This window comes from Phlebotomus argentipes, unplaced genomic scaffold (assembly GCF_947086385.1).
Source record: "Phlebotomus argentipes unplaced genomic scaffold, Phlebotomus argentipes genome assembly scaffold_4, whole genome shotgun sequence".
NCBI classification, from domain to species: Eukaryota; Metazoa; Arthropoda; class Insecta; order Diptera; family Psychodidae; genus Phlebotomus; species Phlebotomus argentipes.
This window is the reverse complement of record NW_026776174.1, coordinates 11,761,406-11,782,568: the sequence shown is the minus strand read 5'-3', so window position 1 is coordinate 11,782,568 and position 21,163 is coordinate 11,761,406. Positions and strand designations below refer to the sequence as shown.

Below are 21,163 nucleotides of genomic sequence, written 5' to 3'. Positions count from 1 at the left end.
CTCTCTCATCTAAATTCCGAGTTTTTTTTTCTCGTTCTCTGTGACCCATTTTTTCCTCCTCCTCCTCCTTCTCCTCATTTGCATCCAGAAAACTCTTTTCCGTCAAACATTTACGATCTTTACATTATTACTCTACTTCCTTGTTATTATACTTCTATATCATGTTGAAAACGCATTTCGTCCCTCCTTTCATCCAATTCTCCCTAAAAAAATCTCTAGCCAATAAATCGACGTGTAAATAATAATATGTATATCAAAAAGGGAGAGAAATCATAATCATTCCAATTCAATATCAAAGAAAATTCCTCCTCAATCGAATGACAAAGACAAAAAATTACAGATAATAAAGTGTGAAGGAAGTCAGCTCGAGATTTTGCTGCATGTGAATGCATCACTCCTTCAGAAGGAGCCTCTTGTCCATATTGAATCACAGTAAAAAAACATAAGATTTAACATGTACAAAAGATATTTCAACTTCAATGACAAAATAATAATAATAATTATGATATTATATTAAGGGGAAAATAATGTCCCAACAAAACAGGAAACAAAATCATAATGTGGCTTAATTTATGCATTGTTGCTCAATTACTTCATCTCAACAATCAAAATTTATATATATATGTCATTACTAATTTTACATATACGATAATTGATAAATTGAATAAATAGAAAAATATGATATTATTTTCTATTATGATTCTTCTTTTTTCCCTTATTGAATAAAATCAATCTACTCTTCTTCTTCGCCTTTCTATTATTCTGTTTTGTTTTCCTATATATTCTTGAGGGATTGCAATTTCACTCACAATTTCCTTCATATCATCAATGATCTCTGAAGCTTTTTCTACAGCTTCTACACGAAGCCGAAGTTCTTCGCCTTGATCGCCAGCAGGAGTTTGTGCCTGAGGATGGCCTTGCTGGAGTACAGCGGGATGTAGAGACGAGAGATGCATGTGTTGGCCGTGGGAAGGTGAGTGTCATCGGCTGGACGAATGTTAACTGACGGCATCGGTTGGAATCCCTCTTCAGATGCCGGCAAAGCCGGTGAACCAGTCCAAAAGTACACCTGAAAAGCACAAATTTATGCTGTCAAAAGGGATTCTCTTTGCCAGAAAATTCCCATTGAACTCACCAAATCCTGCTTCTCCAGCGCACTCATCTTCTCCACAATGCTCCAAAGCCATCGCTTGAATTTCAGCAACTTGTCGCTGTTCTCATTGGACTCATCATTAAAATTTGTGTAGGAAATCAATGTTCCAACATGAATATCTCCCACGCCATTGAGTAGAAGGCGTAAATCTTCCGCTGTCAGTCGATCAAATGCATATTCCGGCAGAACGTCATACACACCATGTCGCAGTGCCTTTTGGAAGGAGAGGAGAAAGTGTTAAAAATACATTCACACAGCCCAACAACATGGGTTCATTGACACTCACCTCGAGGGCCTTCTCTTGTGCCTTTATCATACGAAACTCGGCATACTTCCGTACGTAATCGTATACATTTGTCTCATTCACTTGTAAATCCCGTCCGCCAGGCACCAATTCCACCGAACCGCCTCCCTCTTCGGGGCACAAGTCAATACTGCAAGCAGGTCAAACGCCTCATGATTAATTAAACACATTTCCAGAGACAAAAAATAAAAATAATGACCACTTACACAAAGTTCAGCTCCAAACTCATGAGAATCGACACACCATTCTTCGACTGCGAGTCCTTAATCAGATGACGCAGTGACTCATAAATCACCGGATCGAAGAATGCAAGGTCATGGAACCGTATCGGTCTGCCCAGGATGTATTTCAGCACGTGCCTCTGCAGAAACACGGGAAACAGTTCATTCTGCAGCAAGCACAGTCCAATCAGTCTGCAAAGGAGTCAAAGGAACATCAGTTAATCATATTCGACATCAGAAGATTCACTCCAACTCACCGTCCGATATTCCTAAATGCATTTATCCTTTCGTAAGTGGCGCACCCTTGACGAGGTGTGTAAAATCCTCTCTTTCCCGGTGAATAGAAGAGCGGCGCTGAATCATCCAGTTGACACTCTTCCAGCACAACAATTGGATTCATCTTCTTTGTCGGCGAGAAACTTCCTGACGCTTGACCACCTCCACTTGCGCCTGCTGAAGATTCACCCATGTTGGCATTGCCCGATGAGCTTCCACCGGAATTTTCTACACCCACGAAACAGAGAGTGAAATAGCTGCTGGGAAAAATCTCTACAATTTTACAAACTCACCTGGCTCCAGTCGCTGTCTGTAGATGATCACATCCATCGCCTCATTCGCCTTCTGTCGCAGCGTCTCCTCGGACGACACGAGCAAGAGCAGCTGAGTCGGTGGCAATTCCAGCAGCATTCCAGTGATCTTGGCCGCATGATTGGGATGCAGAGCATACACTCTAGGATACAGACGCTCGCCCATTTGCACGGTGATGTGATCAGTAGAGTTGGAGCCACTGGATCCCGCTCCACCGGCACTCCCTGAGCCGCCCGCCGATGATCCAGCGCCTCCCATCGCTGACAACGGAGTGTACGGTCGTGCATCGTAGTTGAGTGTCTTCCTCGTCTCGCGGCCAGGACGCCAGAGTGACTTGTTGGAGAACACACGACGCGCCGATGACGTTGACGCCGCCGACGTTGGCACTGCATCTCGTGCAGAAGATCCTGCGACACCACGATGTCTCAACATCGAACCAAATGGCACAGAATACTTACTTGGACCGACTTGCGCCGTCTCCAAATTCGGTAACTTCTCATTCGCCAATATCGCTTCGGCTATCGATGTGTAGAAACTGCGCACCACGCCTGAACCCTCGCCAGGTTCGTTGTTGAACACCACCTTCACACGATTGAATATCATCGACGGATGTAATCGTCTTGTCTGGTTGCCGAACTGCGTGTTCAACTCCTTAAATGTCTGTATGAGCAAACTCGTGCGATTTCTCTCCATCTTCGGCAATATCAAGTCTTTCTGTTGGCTATTGCGCAATTTCTCCATTGTACGCCGAAAGCGCGCCTCCTTCACGGGAAATCCACCCAATTCGCACACAATGCTGCCCGGCTCGAGGCCAACATCCTCCATGAAGACGCGACTAAAGAGATCCAGAGACAATCTCCATCGGCCCAGGAGAAGATCCGACGTTATCGGCTGACTGGCCACACTCGATCTGAAGTACAGACCACGCGGCGGCAGTTCGTGATGCATTGGTTGCTGAACTGATGGCGTTGTCTCGACAGTGACATGAGCTGAGATCTCCTGAGTCTCCATAGGATCTGGCTGCTGGAGCACTTCATTCGAATTGGAACAAGCCTATCAAGAGAAAAGATGCATTAGCAACGAAAAAAAGACAATCCTTCACTAGACACATCAATCGTGTTCACTCCGTATCTGTTCCCGAATCATTGGATTACACCATTCGAGCTCATTAGAAAGTGTTTTTCTTTGCTCTTGGGTTAGTTTGTGAGAGTCAGATCAATCATTGAGTATCAAGAACTGCCTCCGTATCTGTTTAGAACCCGCAATAGTGAAATAATCTTCGACTTACCGATGAGCCAGCACGCACAATCACACTCTTCGATGGCGATCCACTCGGTCCGGCAGCACTATTTGCTGGCACAGACGATGAACTTCCCTGAATGTCAAAGACTGAGAATGTCGTGGGCAGAAGAGTGATAGGAACTTCAGACACGCAGTCAGCAAGGCTGGCCTTCTTGTTCTTCGCCAACACATTGGCCGTCACAGACTCAATGGCGGCCGCCATTTTCCTCGGCGTCACAATAATTTGCGGACGAATGGATGACGATGCTGACGATGATGATTGAGATTGATCCTGAGATTCCTCTCTTTCCGCCATCTTCTGATTTGTCTCAGATTCAGAGTCTGAATCACTGACAGCATCATTCTCCGTATCGACATCCATTTTCGTTAGGCTCTCCTTGGAGCACGACAAATCCTGAGGCTCCTCGTCAGTCTGTGTCTTCGCCTCTTCGGCGGCAAAGTGATCATAGTACTTCCGCTTCTTCAGATGCACATACACATTGCTGGGGAATTCTGTGAGGGGGTTTTCAGCCGGTGGCGGTGGGGGATCTTTCGAGGGGCCCGCGATAGGCACAAGACTGGCATTCTCATTCACATCGTCAACCATCTTCTCCACCTCAGTCGCCACTTTGGGCATCTCTTGTTGACTCATCGACTCCTCGGCGATGATCTCGTCCGTTGGCATCATCTCGGGAATCACTTCAACATATCCCGGCGAAGCTGGTGTCGTGTTGATGCCAACAGACGACAGTCCCAGTCTTGTTGGCGGCACTTCTAGCGGTGAATTCACACCCGGTCGCTCACTTCCCACCGCAGGAACAGTCACTTGATGCTTCGGCATGGCGAACATGTCTTCGCGTCGAGCATTTGGCTGCAGAAGTTGCGGCTGATCGGCAAGTGGAAGTGCCTCAGCCATTGGCGTGTTGAATGGATCCGGAGCTGGACACCCGAGGCAGAGAGTCGAGTCTGATCTCTGGAAGAAGCCATGTCGACGCCCCAGAGATGGTCCCAAATCGTCATCCACAGAATCCGTCTCCACGCCCAAAGACGACGACAATTCATCTTCAGTCTCTTCATTGTCATTCTCATCCTGATCATTCCACCCATTGCCGTCATTCCTCTCCAGATCATGCTCAGTGGCTGAGCGCATGTAGAAGATAATGGCATCCAGAACATAGGCTATATGGCGAAGTGCTGTTATGTCCAGCACCGGCAGAGAGTCTCTATGCTCAGAACTGTGGGCACGCATGAGGGAGAGACAGTACGTGAGGAATTCCCTCCTAGATGGCTGAGAATCATTCCCAAGTCCGCTCACGCCTATTGATCCGCTGCCACTGCCGCTGGTCGGTGGATGATGCGGCGGATGGAGCGGGTGAAGGGGGTGAGACGGGTCTGCTGAATGCGTCAACGACGCACCAAATTTCAATTGAGCCTCCGTGGCATCCATCACGGTCAATATCCAGTCCCACGTGGACTTCAGTCGCACCTCAATGTAGCGCTGCAGCTTCACCGTGTCTTGATAGGTGAAGTTCAGCACTTGCTGCAACGGTGGCGTCTGCTGGAAGCAGTCTGGCGGTGTGTTGAGCAACTCCGATATCTGTCGGACAACACTGCCGAATGCCCTGGCCAGACAACTCGCCGTTGTGCCACCAGGATGAGGATCCTGCGTGGCACTGGCCGCTGTGGACCTTCGCAGCGCGGTGGGATCGATAAATACGAGATTCGATCCACCAGCAGTCAGTCGCACGCCTGAAGATCGATTGGAATCTCTATTCCTAATCGCCCACTGCATACTCTGCGGTGCCAAATTGTTCCTCTGATTTCCCGACGAGGCTGTCCTGCGCTCCAATTGCTCCTCGCCGAGAGTGTATGTGAAATCCTCTTGGGAATGCTCATCCGTTTCTCCATCCTCCGATCCATCATCGTCCGGCTGACTCGATTCTCCCGAATCATCTGGATCATTGTGTATAATGATTCGTGGAACAATACCTAAACATTGTAGAAAACTTCAGAATCCTTAAGCGCAAACGGATTGAGGACTATTTCAATTGTGCCACACTTTCGAAGCAAAAAAAACCAATTAAATTCCACCACAAGTGGAACCCATTTTGAGTGTGGCACAATTGAAATATTTCCTCTGCCATGAAATCTTTGTCACCTGTATCTGATCCCGCTGTGGCGCCTGTCTGCACACTCCTCTGGGCATCTTGTGTGCTCTGGTTGTCATCAGAATCGCTCTCTGTCTCGGCCTCGGCAAAATTGAACTCCGTGTCACTCTCACCCTCTTGGGCAGCCTCCTCATTCCGTCCCAGAGCGTCCTGCGCCTCCTCCTCCATATTGGCATTATTGGGACGAACATTCGATCGACTATCGCGCTCCATCACTTCGTCCTGCTCAGAGATTTCACCGTCATCCTGGCCAATGGCATCACCATCATTCTGGTCATCAATATCCCTCAAGCGTACATTAATCCTCGACATGAAACTCGGCTGCTGTTCACTGTCAATTCGCGACACCACTGCAGATGTTGACATTGTGCTGCTGTGACGCGTTGTGGGCGGCGCCAGAGGCTCCACGGAGAATACATCGTCAGAGTTCTGTAAAGAGAAGTTGAGCACACTCATTAGGCAATTAATCACAGAGATGTGAGAATGCAGAAACTCACGTCAGAATTGCTGGGCGAGAGTGTAAATGGCGCCGTTGGTCGCACAACACCCGATCTCACAGGAGCAATCAAAGCATCTGCCGTTTCGCACAATTCCTCAATGGAAATCTTCGTGAGCGACTGAAACACCCTGCGACATGTCATGATGTTACGATTTTGTGACTGTGGCACCTTCTGCTTGTCCGACACCGGCACACGTTCAATGCTGAAGATGACAAACACACGCGCCACAGATCTTATGAAGCGTCGCGCAACCTTCTGAGCATCATCAATTCGTCCCGGAATTCGATCATTCTGCAGCTCACGCACCAGAGTCATGAGGAGTGTATCGAGTGGCTCGTGATTACAGCACACAAAGAGACTGTGTGTGAATTTGTCCAGGAGATTTGTCCCACTCTGACTCTGAAGATAAAGCGACTGATTGTCCATCTCATCGTAAATTGTCTGGCCCGAAGATCGAGCGGCGGTTGGCTGAGGAGCTGCAGCTGTTGGCACTTCTTGTTTCTGCTCCACTCCCGTCATGATCATCGCTCTCACCGCCGCCCAATCCATTAGCAGTCGATCGACGGCCTTCTTGGCAAATCGCGGCGGCTCCAAATTATGCTCCGGCATGTCATTGTCCACATCCATTGACGGCGTCTTTCGCGAATTACTCGACGCCGGATTGCGCACCCTCGAGCTCGATCTGTATTGACTCTGTTCCGCCAATTGACGTCCAACCGTCTGAATGAGGAACAACAAAATAGACTCTCCGCGGGAATTAAACCGTGTCACCAAATCCGTGTCTGTGGCCAATTTACACAGCAACTCGAAGCGCTTCGTCTGATTGCCCGCAATTAGTGCCTTACACTTGCACTTCTCCCAGCAGTCGCAGTAGGCAGTCGGCGAGGTGCGTTTCACCTTGCAATCGTGACCCTTGTGACACACCTTGGCGCACTCTGTGCAGCAACACAGCGATCCCACCAGACCGCAAGTGCGACACTCAAAGATGTCCTGATTGATGTGATCAGCGCCCGTCCACGTGAAGGAGCACGTGTCATTGCAGCACAGCACATAGAGCGGTGACTGGTCGGGATTCGAGCCGGGCGGGAAGATCATTGAGTCTCTCAGCGTGGCATCGCCATTCGACAGCTGCATTATCATGTCGAAGAGAATCTTTCCCGCTTGGTAGGCACGTGTTGACACCGCCAGCATGAAAGGCGTCTGGCCCTGAGCATCCTTCCCGCTCAGCAAGTGCTTCAGATGCGGCTGCAGCGCTGGACTGGAGCACATGAGCGCCAGCGACGGAATGGCATTCTCCCGACGCTCACTCGCATCCGATATATACATGGCGCCTTTGTTCGATGACTGATTGGATGCAGCATTTAGGCCCGACAAGCTATCCTCATCACCCGAATTGGGATCATATTCTGGCGGCCAGAAAGTCACAGGCATAAAGTTGCTATCTTCCGTGCCAGCTTGCAAACCACTGTTATTCCCCGACGTGTCCATGTCACGATGCGTGGCCCGACGCATTATATCACGCAGACCCACCGTGCGACAGCCAGCAAATGAGTTCGGTATGATATTGATACACTCCAGTCCAGATCCACTCGCCGAGATGTCTTGGTCGTTGTCCTTATTCGACGACGGAGCACACATGCTCACGCACGCGTGAATAATATTCCTATTCCCATCGCATCGCTCCGCCAAAATGTTGCTGACCTGTGCCTTCAACTCGCCACTCTCCAGCTGCGTCAGAATGGATTTCACGCCCTTGAAGTCACAGCGCAGGATGCGCGGCATGAGGATTTGTCTATCAGGCACCATCACAATCACCGCCACTTGAGACTTCATATTTACGCCCACACTCGGAAGTGTGAGCGACGAGGCCGTGACACATTTGATGGGCGGAAAGTCCAACCACTGCGGATCTCGAATAGCATCCATGCAGTCCTTGGCCAGTGGATAAATCGTACTATTTCCATCTCTCAGCAGCAAAACACTGTCTGAACACTCAGAAGCGCACGTCAGAGACACATTGCGAGGCGAAATGCCCAAGAATGAGTTGATGTCGCTGGGAAAGACACTGTCCTGTTCCTGTCGTCCTGTATTGAGATTGAACAGAGAATAGTGCAACTTTGTGCCCGTTTTCATAATGGCATGAATGCCTTTCGAGTCTACTGCGAGTGTAAGCAATTGAGATCCATTGCCTTGCTGTTGTGTCGACAGGACAATTCGTCGTGGAATCTTCTGGAAGCAATCAGGACCCCTTGATGTGTTGGTTGACTTCATCACCTGCAGATCCTCCTTCTTCAGCAGCCGACAATTTGTCCACACGTCGCCCTCATCTTTGGGCTCAGCACTGTTGCTGCTCGGCATTTCAATGGCCGCATAAGCGCCGTCAATCTTCACCACACGCCCAACGGGAACAGTCTTCACGTCCTCAACGAACACCACATCTCTGAGTGTCCACAGCTCCTCGTCCTTCTTGTTGTCCGTGTCCTCCTTCGGTGCCATGCGCTTCTGCCGCTTGTGCGACGTCACACTTCCTGTGTCACTGCACGTGCTCGAAGCCGGAGACGGTGGCGGCGGCATGTCCATCCTATCAGCCGTCTCCTTGTTCGTATTGTTCCCAGACTTCGATGATGAGTTGCTGTTGCTGTTCTGCGTCTGTGGCACACCACTTCCGCTCGACTTTGGCAAGTCCTTGAGATCATTCGACGTGAGAATCCCCGTCGCGCTGCCCGAGCTGCTCGGCGGCAGCGGCACAGACACCAACTTGAAGCGACACGTGTCGGCAAACTCCCAGGCAGCGTTCAGCAATTGTCCCACTTTCGGCACGCCATTTGAGATTGTGAACCCAATGGCTCCTGGCATGTACATTGGCGAACTCTTCATACACACCTGAGCGCCCACAGTCACCTCCGGCGCGTTCCCACTGTTCCTGATCGGCTTCTTGGTCTTCGCCTTATACTTGTCCCACAGTCTCTTCCGCTGGCCGTAGGGCAGAACGCCCCACCAGTAGAGACCGCCGCTGTCCGTGCGCGCCACTGTGTAAAGCGTGCACGTGTGCAGCGACACAATCTTCTCCAGCGCCAAATCGGGCAGTGTCTGCGGACCGTGCTCCAACTTGCTCCCAGCGTGACCAAGCAATTCGTCCATCCACGTGGCGACGCGATTGCTCTCTGTGCCCACAGTGCAGCGAATGGACGTCGCTGAGATGTGAATCACCTTCTCAAATGTTAGATTGAGAGCAACGGTCTTCGGATGATGAATGTTTGGGTTCTGCAACAGAAAAATTACAGAATTAGCATTTAACTGAAAAACTTTATAATATTTCTCACCTCCAGATTCCTGTAGGGATCCTGATCTCCCCAGCGCCACTGGTGAAGCTCTCCCTTCGCCGTCACGCCGATGAACTCGGAATGCAGACAGGCAATCTGGGTGAAACGCGGCGCGGAATCCTTCTCTGGCCACGCTTCCAGTTCGTCAGAAATCCACAGCGGCAGTCCTGAGGCCACTTCCTTCTTCTTCGTCTCTGCAACACCTCAAGAGGGACTCCTCAGTAACACCACACAAACTCTACCCCAAATCTCTCTACTCACCGGTCTCCTTGTCCCAGGCGGACTCCTCGCGTGTGGTGTGGAACCACCGGCGCGGACCGAAGTAGTGCCTGTCGCGCCAGCGACTGAACGAGTCGCGGTCGGCTGACGCAACGCCACTGCCCGACCCTCCGCCGCCCGAGCTACTGCCGGCGCCTGAGCCGGATCCGCCACCACTTGCGCCGCCGCCGCTGCCACTCGCGCCGCCTGCTCCGCCACCAGACCGGCTGCTGCCGCCCTCGGCGCTGGGATTGGCGCCGCTGCTCTGATTCCTCTCGTTGCGAACACGACTGTATAACAAGCTTGTTTCAGAAAGTGAAACAATATAAATATCTTTAGGTTAGTTTATGATGCAAGCAAAATGAAGGATCTCCAGGTGGGCGGCAGCGTGTTGCCAAGCCCATCAGAGAGAGAAAGAAGGGAGGATAGAAAGGATATGGAGAGAGAGACACACATTTTCCATGAAATCAACAACCAACTAAATATACTGAACAGTGTTGAGAAAATCATAAAGGATAAATTATAAGCTACAGGATTTTGGATATTCGAGTGTTAGGAGAGGAAGTTGTGAAATAAAAAATTGTGATAAAATTAAAACATAAAGTATGAAATGCTGCGTGATTCTTTCGCGATATGCGATTTTCTCGTGTGATTTGGCGCAACAGCTCTTCACTTCTCATCAACAATCTCCACTATATCGTTCTCTGCCGTAACTCACTTGCGAATACTCGAGTAACCGAAGATTTCCTCGGAAAATGACGCATCGGCATCGATGATGATACTGTTGTCTGTATGAAATCCATTATCGAGAAGGGATATCAAGTCCTCTGGAACATAATTCTCACCACCTTCCTCAGTGTCTTCACCTTCCTCGTCGTCACGCGATAGTAAATTATTTACTGCAAGATTCACATCCAAATTCGTGCGCTATTTGCCAAAAGGAGAGAAAGAGAAGGAGCGGTATAAGTTGAAAATAGTTGAAATATGTGCACATAATTTGTCATATCATTTGTCAATTCACTCAGCAGTGAACGTATGAATGAAATAGAGGTTTCTCAGCTCTTGTATCGCCTCGCTATTTCGCAACAACTCTAAATTCACGGTGCAAAATATGTCCCGAACATTCCTGAACACGATAGTTGCTGAGTCAAGTGACAAATTCACGTGGTGTAATAGAAGAGAACTGAATAAGGCGGATAGAAACCTGCAATTCCCGGATGATGACGTTGCGACTCTTCCCCTGGAGCACCATTTGCGCCTGCGAGACGAGTTCCTCCGGAACGAAGGGCGTCGGCACCGTCACCATGGACCGTCCAGAAGATCCGCCACCGATGATCACCCCAGTGCTGCGCGAGCCGCTTCCGCCCCGCACAGAAGCCGTGCGCATGATGCGAGCACGCGACCTGGCCAGCTGCCTCGACGTTCCCGGCGTATTCTTCGACCCACTCGACGAGTTGTTGGCGATGCCGCTGCTGCCGCCGTTGCTTAAGAATCAAAAGTAGCATTTTCCATTAGTATTCAGACAGACAGATTATCGGTTTGACTAATTACTTCTTCGTCGGTTCATGCTTGCTCAGGTCCAGGCGCTCGGGAATGACGGAGAAAGCCACCCGAAATGCCCGGCCATCCTCCAGCAGCAGCCCGAGATGCGTGGGTCCAATCACCACCTGCTTCACGGGGATCTTGAGGGAGGCCAAGGCGGCCGGAGTCGGCGATCCATACTTATTGATTTTGTCTGCAACTTCGCGTATTCTGCAAGAGAACAGGAAGGTGAAAAAGTGACCACGTTTCGACATGTGCGGAATTTGTTCGCTCTCTCCAGCCAAAGTGGCCGCTTCCGGACATGGGAGCCCCGAGGGGGGCTCCCATTCGCGTGGAAAATGTTTAGATTTGGGAGCGGAAAAGCCCCAGAAAGAGCAGCAGCGGACAAGTGCTGCGTTGGACATCCAAATGGCTGCACTAGAATCGCCATTATATCATTTGTGGGCCCGTATAGAGGCGTATATGGAAGAAAATGGAATTTTTGCTCACCTATCATTGAGCTGATCTTCGGTGCCAGGCAGAGGATGGACCACAAAATGCAGTGACGACATCTCTGCTGGTTCTCAATTCACCACCAAATCAATCTCAGAGTCTTTCTCCACAACTTTCACGCACTTTCAGCTCTCCACATCACTGAGAAAGGGCTCAAATTTCGTGAAAAACTTCTTCCTTCAGCTTGCCTTTTCACACACTGTCGAAATGTAGTAATGGCGTCCCGTGACAGCTGTCAAATACGTTTGACCGATACTGGCCGACTGCCCGGAAATTCACAGCACAATCACCGCGGCGCTGCTGCTGCGAGACAAACCCTCAGAATTCAAGACACGGTTTTCTCAAATATGCACACGCACAGATGAGATTCTCCACCACAAATCACTTCAATAGCTCCTTAGAGACAAATTTCACTTATTTTCACGCTTTTCCCAGCGACACAACTGCGGAAAAACACCTTTTGCAATACACCCAATTCTATTGTTTTCATTCCTACGACTGTTTGCCAAATGTGACCGATTTCCGGCCGATCATGTCCGACGCGTGCCATAAAAAACATCCGATAGGCTGCTATAAACCTAACCTGTTTGTTTAGCGAGAGAAAAATAGACTTTTTCTTTGGTGGATTTTTCTTAAAATTTCCCAATGTCACAGGTTCACGAGACTCCTCTGTGATTACTACACATCTGCCCAGTCTTATTCCAATTCTACGAGAGTGAAGGCAAAGTGCGAAGAGTTTCTGGACCACATCAAAATTGGCATTCCCTCAGCGGCGCGTGAGCAATAGAAATCATGTCGCTAATTGCTAAATTATCTCGCTTTGTGCGAAAGTCACCCCTCGCGGTGCAAGTAAGGCTGAGGAATGTGAGGCAGCTGTCGTCGGGGTATCAAAAGGCGCTGGCGAAATACCCGCTGCTCACACAATCAGTCCAGACGGGCATTCTTATGGCTTCGGGGGATTTGATTGCCCAAACAGTGGTGGAGAAAACGAGTATAAACAAACTGGATTATCTCCGGACGGGGCAATTTTTTGCCATTGGACTGTGTATGGCGGTAAGAAAACATACTAATGGGTAAATATTTGAATTCAGGATGATAAAGGGAATTGAATTTCGCCTAGTGCTTGATTTTTACAATTGCGTCTTCGATTTACTTCATGGACAAAAATCGATTTCTATCCTTATCAGAGCATTGCAATATTGCTTCTCCAGGAAGCGACCTGAGCGAGTTGAAGTCGCAAAAATGCCCTCTTATCTCTAATCGCTACTCAACGTGATTCCTTTGTCTTCCAGGGACCCGGATTGAGATTCTGGTACGGAATTCTCGATCGACACATCCACGGACGGAGCGTGAAGATAAGAACGCTGAAGAAAGTGGCTCTGGATCAGCTCGTCTTTGCGCCAGTGTTCATGATGGCCTTCCTGGGCGTCGTGGGCGCAATGAAGGGTCAGCAATTGCCTCAGATCGAGGAGAAAATCCGCGCGGACTATGTGGACATCCTCAAGACAAACTACTGCATCTGGCCATGGGTGCAATTGGCTAATTTCTCCGTGGTGCCGCTCAACTATCAAGTATTAGTTGTACAGTTTGTTGCCATATTCTGGAACACATATTTGTCGTGGAAGACGAACAAGGGCCACGAGAATCTTGCCATGTCGACATGAGAAATATAATATAGAAATTAGAGAGCGCAATTGATTTCTACAATCAAGAAATGATTAATCTTTTAATCAATTGACAGAGGTACACAATGATTTTTTGATTACGAAATTTTCTCTTATTTTCTCTCACTGGAATACAATATTTAATCGTGCAACAGACATAAAATAGTAAATATAGTTATATTTTCACTTTGAAGTCAGATGATAGAAAACAAGATTTTTCACTAGTATTCACTTGTGATGTGTAGGAAATATGCACAATAAATCCAATAATTATTACACAATTAGATCCCAATTTTTATCATGTTCCTAAATATTATAATCGTCTTTTCTCTTACGTATATCAACGCAAAATGTTGCCAATCATTGTATTCACGAATTGAACACCGTCGCATCATTGTGCGAAATTACAAATTTTGGTATTTTATCTTTTAGCATCTTAATACGTGATAATTAAAATAAATTTTCTCTAATGTTTTGGTTTATTCTCAAATTTTTTTTTCTTCATCAATTTTTCCTCTTCTCACTGTGTAAAAAAACTACCTAAAATATATTATCAATGTTATGTAGATTTTCCTCTATTTTTTTTTCACTTATTGTCCTATAAATCTATTGATGAAATAAGAGCGGATAAATAAATTAATGGAAAGAATTACACGATTGTGATAAACTATATGAAACGGTGGTTTTATGACTCTGTCTCTTGTTTCATTTTTTTCTTTTCTTTTCACTAAAATATATATTGAGTAATTTCACTATATTTCTTACAATGCCTTCAACTGGGAAACGAGGATCGAAATTGAATAGGAACTAATTACAATTTTACTCCATTACTGAAATGAGCTTCACTCAGAGTCGCTACTAAATGCAAAGAAGTTCTGTTATTGTATAATTCTTCTAAGATTTCCACATGGGAAACTCATCTAAAATATCCTCTCTTTCTCTCTCTACAATTATGTTAATTAATCTTATTACAGGATCGTTCTTCTAAGTAGAGAAACTGAATAAAAAATTATAAAAGAAAGATCTTGAAGAATTTCTTTGGATCATTTCGCCTTAAAATCCCATGCAATTTGTCGTCGTTTAGCTTTTATAGAACCCTGTATTGTAGTGAAATACAAATTACGTGCATAAAATAATGTTGCTTTCTCTGTTTACGGTTAATCTTCTAAAAAAATAGCTGATAGTTAAATATGTTTCCTTTTTCTCTTTTCCCCTCTCAAATCTGCCTTTCTCACAACTACAAACTATTAGTGGCAAGGTTGCATTCTCATCTCCGATAATGCATTAGATAACATTTGGTCTCGAAAATCTCAAAGATGACATAACTTCTTCTTTAAATTGATATACTCACACAGATTTTCTGTTATTCCATAAACAACGAAAAATATACAAAAATCACACAACATTTTCTCGAATCACAAAAGTTCGATTTTACCAAACAAATCATCGCCTTTTACTTTCATCCTCTTTCTCTCTCTCTTTCCTTCTCAAAACTCTCTCAAAACCAAGAGTATGACTGTCAATTGCAAACTAAAGTAAACACTCTTTTGAGTCCCTTTTCTCATCTCAACAATTTGAGGAAAATTGAACTTTCAGGTTGGCCGTTAGTGTCGATTTATCTCCGCTTGGTGTTGCACTATCAGTATAACCATTATTATCAAGCGCAGAGATTCGTGAGCTTTTCGTTTTATCATCTTTGCAGTCCATAAAAACTTTCCTTCACCTCTTCTGGCAATAAAACTGACTCATCAGCACGCGAGTTTAGGTCTTTTCGGTGGTCGAAGGGGTTGTATTACTAGTCGTTGCCGTGTTAGCAGCCTGTGATGAATTGACTCCACTGGGACCAGCCTCGGGCGATGGATTATCTGCAGAGGGAGCGCAGAGGACACATGTGAGCTAATCATTGGAGCTCATTCTCCGGGGAAATCACGCGGGAGTGCATTTATTTACCTGAAGTCGAGAGTGCACTGAGGCGCTCCGGCAGGTCCGCTGTGCTCGTCCTGCAGTGATCGCTCAGAATGTCCGGGAGGGCATTTCTTCTGCCCACGCGTCCGGAATTGTAGAACTCAGAATTCTCATCCGCAGCACCTGCACCAGCACTTTCGTCCTTTTGAGTGTCCATTTTCAGGAGTTTCAGCACTAAATGACACAACAGGAGAGGAGATTTTACACTCACTGTTTGCTAACACCACACATAATCTCACAGAGCATTAATATGTTGTGAAAGAAGCAGAGAGACAGGCACAAAAGCATACACACCAGCATGAGTTAGACAAATAAAAAGCATTGTATCCAACGTGAAAGAATTATCGATAGAATCGTTAGTGGCGTTATGGATTTCACAAATTCAATAAACAATCATATACCAAACATATAAAAAGAGATGATAAAAAAGTTATAAAAGAATTGGGCGAAATGGCAATTCACGCTCTCAGACGCGCCTTCATCCGACACTCTCAGCAATTGAGGGGGACTTTTCACTCCTTATAAATTCACTCTTGCTGACGAAGCTACAGAAAAGTGCCAGCGTGAATCCACTCTCCCTCGCGTCTCGGCCACACACTCGCTCTATCTGTGTCGCTCTCTAGCAACAAGAGGCGGGAATGGAGCAAAAATCCATGTTGCGAGAGATGCGGGATGACGGACGCTCTACAGCAAAAGCTACACAGTAAACATCCCATACACTCCTGGCAATATTTGCCGTTCCGCCACCCCTCGAGCTTCACACACGAGGATTATCCGAGAATTTATTACTCGGAAATACTGGGGCTTTCATGGCACGCGTTGTTTCCTTGTCGGGTCAACAGCGGAGGAGTTGGCAAAGAGCTTCTGCTGTTCAATGGACTTACAAAGCAGTGATTTACTGAATGATCTTCAGAGATTCACTGAAGAACCAAGCTTGAGCCGTCATTAGTAGCTTTTAGGAGTACATTTTCAACCCTGATTTAAAAATTATTTCTAATGATTATTTCAAGATTTTCCTCAGCTCACATAAACCGTGTAGACTTAAGGTAATTTGTATTTGAAATTTTTTTCTTGCCTTGTTTGATTGTAAAAAGAATTAGGCATATTGAAGTTTTAAGACTTTTCTAAAGGCACTGAATAAGAACCAATCAGGCTTCGAAGGTTGCAAAGAACAGATGCAAATAGAATTGAGCTTTTTGTGTGAATACATTTCACGCTTTTTTACGTTTTGCATATTTTAGCGAACAATAAAATAAAACTGTGATATTTTAATAATTCATCGCGCAGTGCAAATGCGAATATTTTATCCCTCAGTCAGAGCGAATGCAAATAGAATCCTCTGACCCGCGGGCATCGGAACATTGCATAAACCGCATAAACTCTGCTTCTGTGCGGAAACATAAATATCGCCGAGAGTGTACAGCATTGCCACATACAGACGGGACACACAAGCGCCTTTCCAAGGGTGTCCAACACTATTTCTGTGTATGCACACACGGAGGACAGCGCGAAGAGGATGTCGAGAAGAGGGAGAGAGTTATTGATCGGCAAGTGATTTTAGTTTCATTAGTTTGCAGTGGCCACTTGGCCTGCATCTGCCCAAAAAGTGGTTAATTGTCAGTCCATCAACTATATCTAGGATGTTATAATCTTCTGCACACAATGTACCTTTCAGTCTATTTAACTTTCTTGACAGGATTCTCCTTGCAATTCTCCCTGTTCTCTTGTATGCCGTTGCCTTCATCATTGTCGTTGGCATCTTTTTCCGTTCCACTTGCGCTCTGTCTTTGTGTGGATATTGTTCAACAAAAGAGAAGCACGAGTGAGGAGAGAGAGAGAGTAGAGAAGAAAAATGTGCAAATGATGTGAAACAATGTGCTCTACATGCTGCAAAACTCCAAATAATAATATTGTCCTAATGTTGATGATAAAAAAGCTGTCGAGAGGCGGCAGAAATGGTGAGCGTCGCTCGCTTTCCTTGCCTTACCATCTGACCCTGGCCTCTTCACTGCCACTCGTGCGACTCGCTCTCCCAAGCCTGATTACTACTTCTCGATGGTGTGTGAATTTTCGCTACTTTGCCACTTGCAAATTTGCCCAGAGATTTACTGTGTCTCAACGTCTTGTGTCGCCGTCTTATTGCGCTCTCTCCGCACTTTGCCTGCGAACGCCGGTAATTGACGTCATTGTTGTCGTATAGACTCTGGAAAAGAAGACACACAGAACGGATAAGCACTTCATTTGCAATTTTATAACAGATCGTAAAAATGATTGAGGAAAATCGTCATTTTGCGTGCAACGAGCGTGGTGTGAGTGGGTGGAAGTGTCCCTGAAGTTGTTTCCCACTAAAAAAACACACCCCATCTTCCCCACTGCACCGCCACCCCTGAGCCAAGGATCACCCCTGCGCAGCGGAGCCCCAGCATCGCTGTCCTGCAGCAGGAGAGGCGGAATAAATAATAGAGAGGCTGCGAACTTGCGCTTGTTTACAATTTCATGGCCCAAGTGTGGGGGTGGAGAGAGCAAAAAGGATGGTTTTTCCTCACCCGAAAAGCGCCCCGTTCTCCAGACACTGCCAATTACACGCTACACCATTCCCTGCCACACGCGTGAATTATTAATTTGAGACTACCAAACACTGGAATTCACTACTCGCTATCGATTAAAATTGATTTTGTGTCTCACAAAAATAATCCGTGTGTTTTTCACGCTCTGACAGCTCACTTTTTGACGCTTCACTCTTCGCCGCGCGTTCGCCGCGTTATCGCACTCATCGATTCGTCTCGTCGCGACAGTCGATGAATTCACCACGGAAATGCCAGCTAATTCTCGGGGAATCTGTGATTCTCCGGGCCAAGTTGGAGCAGGTGGAATCACATTCTATAGAAACAACACAGAGCCCCTTAAGAAACTTCATAACAATTCACCGTTCGATTGCAATATCTGTGAGCGCTCTCAGGTGAATCACTGTGGCAAAGTGTTTTCCTTGGACCGAAAATAAAACAGTGCGGAAATCCGTGGAAATTTGGAAAAATGATAGTGTAAAGTGGGCGCCAGTGCTGTATGTTAGGCTGTCGAAGACTGCGAGTGCTGGACAAAATGTTTGGGAGGCTTTCCGATGCGCTTCACACTGCTGCAGATGTGGTACTGGCATTGCACAATCCATTGATTCCCTCCTGGCCTGATTAACGCACACCTTGAATTTTCAGCTGGCTCCGCCGCCAACGCCCCTGCAAGACTTCGAGTACCACTGGCGCATCGTCAAGACGTTCTACTCGGTGAGCCAGGATCTGCCCAAGGTGCACATCAGCAACACGAATGTTCCCGTCCACTTGGAGGAGATGCTGCAGATCCTGGTGAGGGAGCAGAGCGCCGAGGCGGCGGGTCTTATGGCGGGTCCTAGGGAGTGTATGGACCACTTGCTGACCACGAATCCCTTGGAATTTTTGGTGGAGAAGTCAGTCTCGGACACTCCGCCAGGAATAAGAATGCACACAATCTCCTGGCTCAGGAGGTTTCTTTCTTGTCTGGAGAATCCGCCCATATCGCATGGTAGCATTTTTCAACCGGTGCAGAAGCTCCTGTCGCTGTGCCAGGGCAACGGGTCACCATATGAGAAGGAAGAGATCCTCTTCCTCACCACAGTGGCCGCTGTGGTGCGCAGGAATCCGTGGCATGTGAATCTGTTCCTGCCATCGCATCAGCATTTACTTCCCCTCACGTCAACCCTCAGCGGGATGGCGCCCGCGAAGCCCCCAACGGGAAACCCCCTCTTCGATTGCTCCAAAGAAAAGGCGAAGAGGATTTCCTTCGTGCCAGACATCAATGCGCCCTCGTCAAGTGACGATCAGGCCAGCCAGCAGGATCCTACGATCTGTGATATCAACTGTAGTCAACGGGACAGCGTGTCCAGTGGAAAGATAGCCTTTGGCTGTGATTGTGACGAGAAGGAGGACCGTTTCACCCTCTTGGATTCGATTGTTCTGTACTTGGATAGTCCGGATCACACCATTGTCGTGCGAGCTGGCGAAGCTGCGCTCATTCTCACGTCTCTGCCGACAATTGACCTCTCTTGTGGGGCCATGAAGAGCAGTCTGGACACTTTTGGGGACTTTCTCATGGAGAGAGTGTGGCACTTCTGCCGCAGGATCCCTGAAGATATGAATCCCGAGGATATTGAGGACGTCAACGTGTCCTGGGGATTGACGCTTCGCGACTCTGATGTGCCGGAGTTCATCGGGCGTCCTCAGCTGGTGGAATTCCTCGCGTGGCTCGACTATGCCGACTGCGTGGCGAAGGAGTGTGAAAATCTCCATCCGAACATGAGTGAAAAGTTCAGAAGTCTGATACTGGAAAACGCCATTGAGCCTTACCTGCTGGACGCGAATGCTGCATTCACGCTCCTCCTGACTGCCAAAATAGTGCGCCAAATTCACTCTGCGGCGTTCATGAATGAGATCGCCACGTGGCTTGTCGCTGAGGAGAACATCTCAGCGATTGTGGGCGGAGATTGCCTGCTGACGATTCTCATTGAGAATTGCCAGTACAACACTCCGCTTGTGTTCCACACGCTTCTCTTCGTCGAGGCCTTACTGGAGAATCCCAATGAGCGAATCCTTCACGGGCTGCTCTTCTGCTACCTCAACCGTCGCGGCTATTGCGATCCTTCAGCGCAGGTCACGCAGACGTGGTCTGACGAGGAGGATGAGCGCCACAGGAGGCGAGGAAGTGCCACAATTGCCGTGAAATCTCGCACTCTGGCGCCCAGTAACATCATGAAGATCATTAACAACTTCCTCCTCCTCCTGCCCAAGCAGATGCTCAACGAGAGCGTGGGCACGTGCTACGAGGAGTATATGAAGGACGCCAATCAACACTACAGGACGTGGATCAAGAAGACAGAGCACTTCAATTGGCCAGTAGAAGCTGTCTTCCCGGAGAAGGATGATCTCACACCCGAGTGCGTTTCCCCCATTTCCGGGGCTATTGTTCCCAGTCGAGGACCAAAGAGGGAATCCCAGTGCAACGACAGTGGCATTTCCGAGGAGATCTTCAGCGAAGGGCCGCTGCTGAAGCTCCTCTTCAGGCACATCCGCAACATGGCCAATCAGCCGTATGAGTTCAATCTCGGTGTGATTGCTGTGATGTCGAAACTGGCTCTGCTGCCGCATCCTTACCTGCACGAGATCCTGCTGAATCCGGAAATCGCCGTGACGCCAGGCGCTTCGACGCTGTGGACTGTGCTTCAGGACGTGGCTAAGCAACTGCTCATGGAGATTCCGCGAATCGAGGGCTTTCAGCAGAAGATAGCGGAGACTGAAGAGCGACTCCTGACCAATCCTCCACTCATCAGGTGAGATTTTTTAATTGCTTTTTCTTTACTTGGCTCAAATTGCAAGTTAAAATGAATGAGGAAAGCTGGAGAGAATTGAATTTACTTAAGCTCTTTTCATCATTCTGCAGTGAACCGTCTGACAAGAATGAGACACTCTTCGAGGCCATTGTCGTGCTGAAGGAGTTCTGCAAGGAATTAGCTGCAATCGCCTTCGTCAAGTACAATAGATCCACTGAATAGTGATGTCTTCTGTGCACGTGCAACGTGCAGAGTGGAGAATTCATTTGCGTCTCCCACACAATCGAGCGATTTTCCGCGATCATTGGTGAAGGGTGAATAAAAGATGCTATTTAATTTCCTGTGTTAACT

The 21,163-nt window shown here is 47.6% G+C and overlaps 4 protein-coding genes across 9 annotated transcripts; 2 read left to right on the top strand and 2 right to left on the bottom strand.

Annotated features, from left to right (window-relative positions):
* Positions 1-7: 7 nt before the first annotated feature.
* LOC132258779 (E3 ubiquitin-protein ligase hyd) lies at positions 8-12,290 on the bottom strand. Of its 5 annotated transcripts, XM_059756250.1 has the most exons (16): positions 11,828-12,290; positions 11,348-11,548; positions 11,001-11,280; positions 10,515-10,723; positions 9,800-10,098; positions 9,539-9,741; positions 6,213-9,479; positions 5,706-6,144; positions 3,555-5,536; positions 2,725-3,319; positions 2,248-2,673; positions 1,936-2,182; positions 1,664-1,870; positions 1,440-1,587; positions 1,136-1,366; positions 8-1,069 (listed from the first exon to the last, which is right to left on the bottom strand). In XM_059756250.1, exons 1-16 carry the CDS (start codon positions 11,887-11,889, stop codon positions 857-859), a joined length of 9,009 nt encoding a protein of 3,002 aa, XP_059612233.1. In that variant the 5' UTR covers positions 11,890-12,290; the 3' UTR covers positions 8-856. The 5 variants fall into 5 exon arrangements, with proteins under 5 accessions (XP_059612233.1, XP_059612228.1, XP_059612230.1 ...); XM_059756245.1 differs by having other exon boundaries at positions 2,248-3,319; XM_059756247.1 differs by having other exon boundaries at positions 2,248-3,319; positions 9,539-9,732.
* Positions 12,291-12,405: 115 nt separating this feature from the next.
* LOC132258136 (protein Mpv17) lies at positions 12,406-13,851 on the top strand. The gene is made up of 2 exons (XM_059755265.1): positions 12,406-12,883; positions 13,123-13,851. Exons 1-2 carry the CDS (start codon positions 12,623-12,625, stop codon positions 13,492-13,494), a joined length of 633 nt encoding a protein of 210 aa, XP_059611248.1. The 5' UTR covers positions 12,406-12,622; the 3' UTR covers positions 13,495-13,851.
* An 849-nt stretch (positions 13,852-14,700) lies between these two features.
* Positions 14,701-18,182, bottom strand: LOC132258137 (uncharacterized). Of its 2 annotated transcripts, none has more exons than XM_059755266.1 (5): positions 18,006-18,182; positions 17,447-17,662; positions 17,128-17,244; positions 15,445-15,633; positions 14,701-15,359 (listed from the first exon to the last, which is right to left on the bottom strand). In XM_059755266.1, exons 3-5 carry the CDS (start codon positions 17,216-17,218, stop codon positions 15,256-15,258), a joined length of 384 nt encoding a protein of 127 aa, XP_059611249.1. In that variant the 5' UTR covers positions 17,219-17,244; positions 17,447-17,662; positions 18,006-18,182; the 3' UTR covers positions 14,701-15,255. The 2 variants fall into 2 exon arrangements, with proteins under 2 accessions (XP_059611249.1, XP_059611250.1); XM_059755267.1 differs by having other exon boundaries at positions 17,128-17,240.
* Positions 18,183-18,363: 181 nt separating this feature from the next.
* LOC132257524 (FHF complex subunit HOOK interacting protein 2A-like) lies at positions 18,364-21,034 on the top strand. The gene is made up of 3 exons (XM_059754471.1): positions 18,364-18,603; positions 18,669-20,812; positions 20,923-21,034. Exons 1-3 carry the CDS (start codon positions 18,523-18,525, stop codon positions 21,032-21,034), a joined length of 2,337 nt encoding a protein of 778 aa, XP_059610454.1. The 5' UTR covers positions 18,364-18,522.
* The last annotated feature ends 129 nt before the right edge of the window (positions 21,035-21,163 follow it).

Coding starts and splice junctions, on each gene's coding strand:
- LOC132258137 (XM_059755266.1), bottom strand. CDS start 17,218: ATGCCAACGACAATGATGAAGGCAACGGCATACAAGAGAACAGGGAGA. Junction 15,634..17,127: donor AAAGTTAAATAGACTGAAAG/GTACATTGTGTG, acceptor TGTGTCATTTAG/TGCTGAAACTCCTGAAAATG. Junction 15,360..15,444: donor CAGTGCACTCTCGACTTCAG/GTAAATAAATGC, acceptor CTCCCTCTGCAG/ATAATCCATCGCCCGAGGCT.
- LOC132257524 (XM_059754471.1), top strand. CDS start 18,523: ATGTTAGGCTGTCGAAGACTGCGAGTGCTGGACAAAATGTTTGGGAGG. Junction 18,604..18,668: donor TTCACACTGCTGCAGATGTG/GTACTGGCATTG, acceptor TTGAATTTTCAG/CTGGCTCCGCCGCCAACGCC. Junction 20,813..20,922: donor ACCAATCCTCCACTCATCAG/GTGAGATTTTTT, acceptor ATCATTCTGCAG/TGAACCGTCTGACAAGAATG.
- LOC132258779 (XM_059756245.1), bottom strand. CDS start 11,889: ATGTCGTCACTGCATTTTGTGGTCCATCCTCTGCCTGGCACCGAAGAT. Junction 11,281..11,347: donor AAGCATGAACCGACGAAGAA/GTAATTAGTCAA, acceptor TTGATTCTTAAG/CAACGGCGGCAGCAGCGGCA. Junction 3,320..3,554: donor TTGTGCGTGCTGGCTCATCG/GTAAGTCGAAGA, acceptor TTCTCTTGATAG/GCTTGTTCCAATTCGAATGA.
- LOC132258136 (XM_059755265.1), top strand. CDS start 12,623: ATGTCGCTAATTGCTAAATTATCTCGCTTTGTGCGAAAGTCACCCCTC. Junction 12,884..13,122: donor CCATTGGACTGTGTATGGCG/GTAAGAAAACAT, acceptor TTTGTCTTCCAG/GGACCCGGATTGAGATTCTG.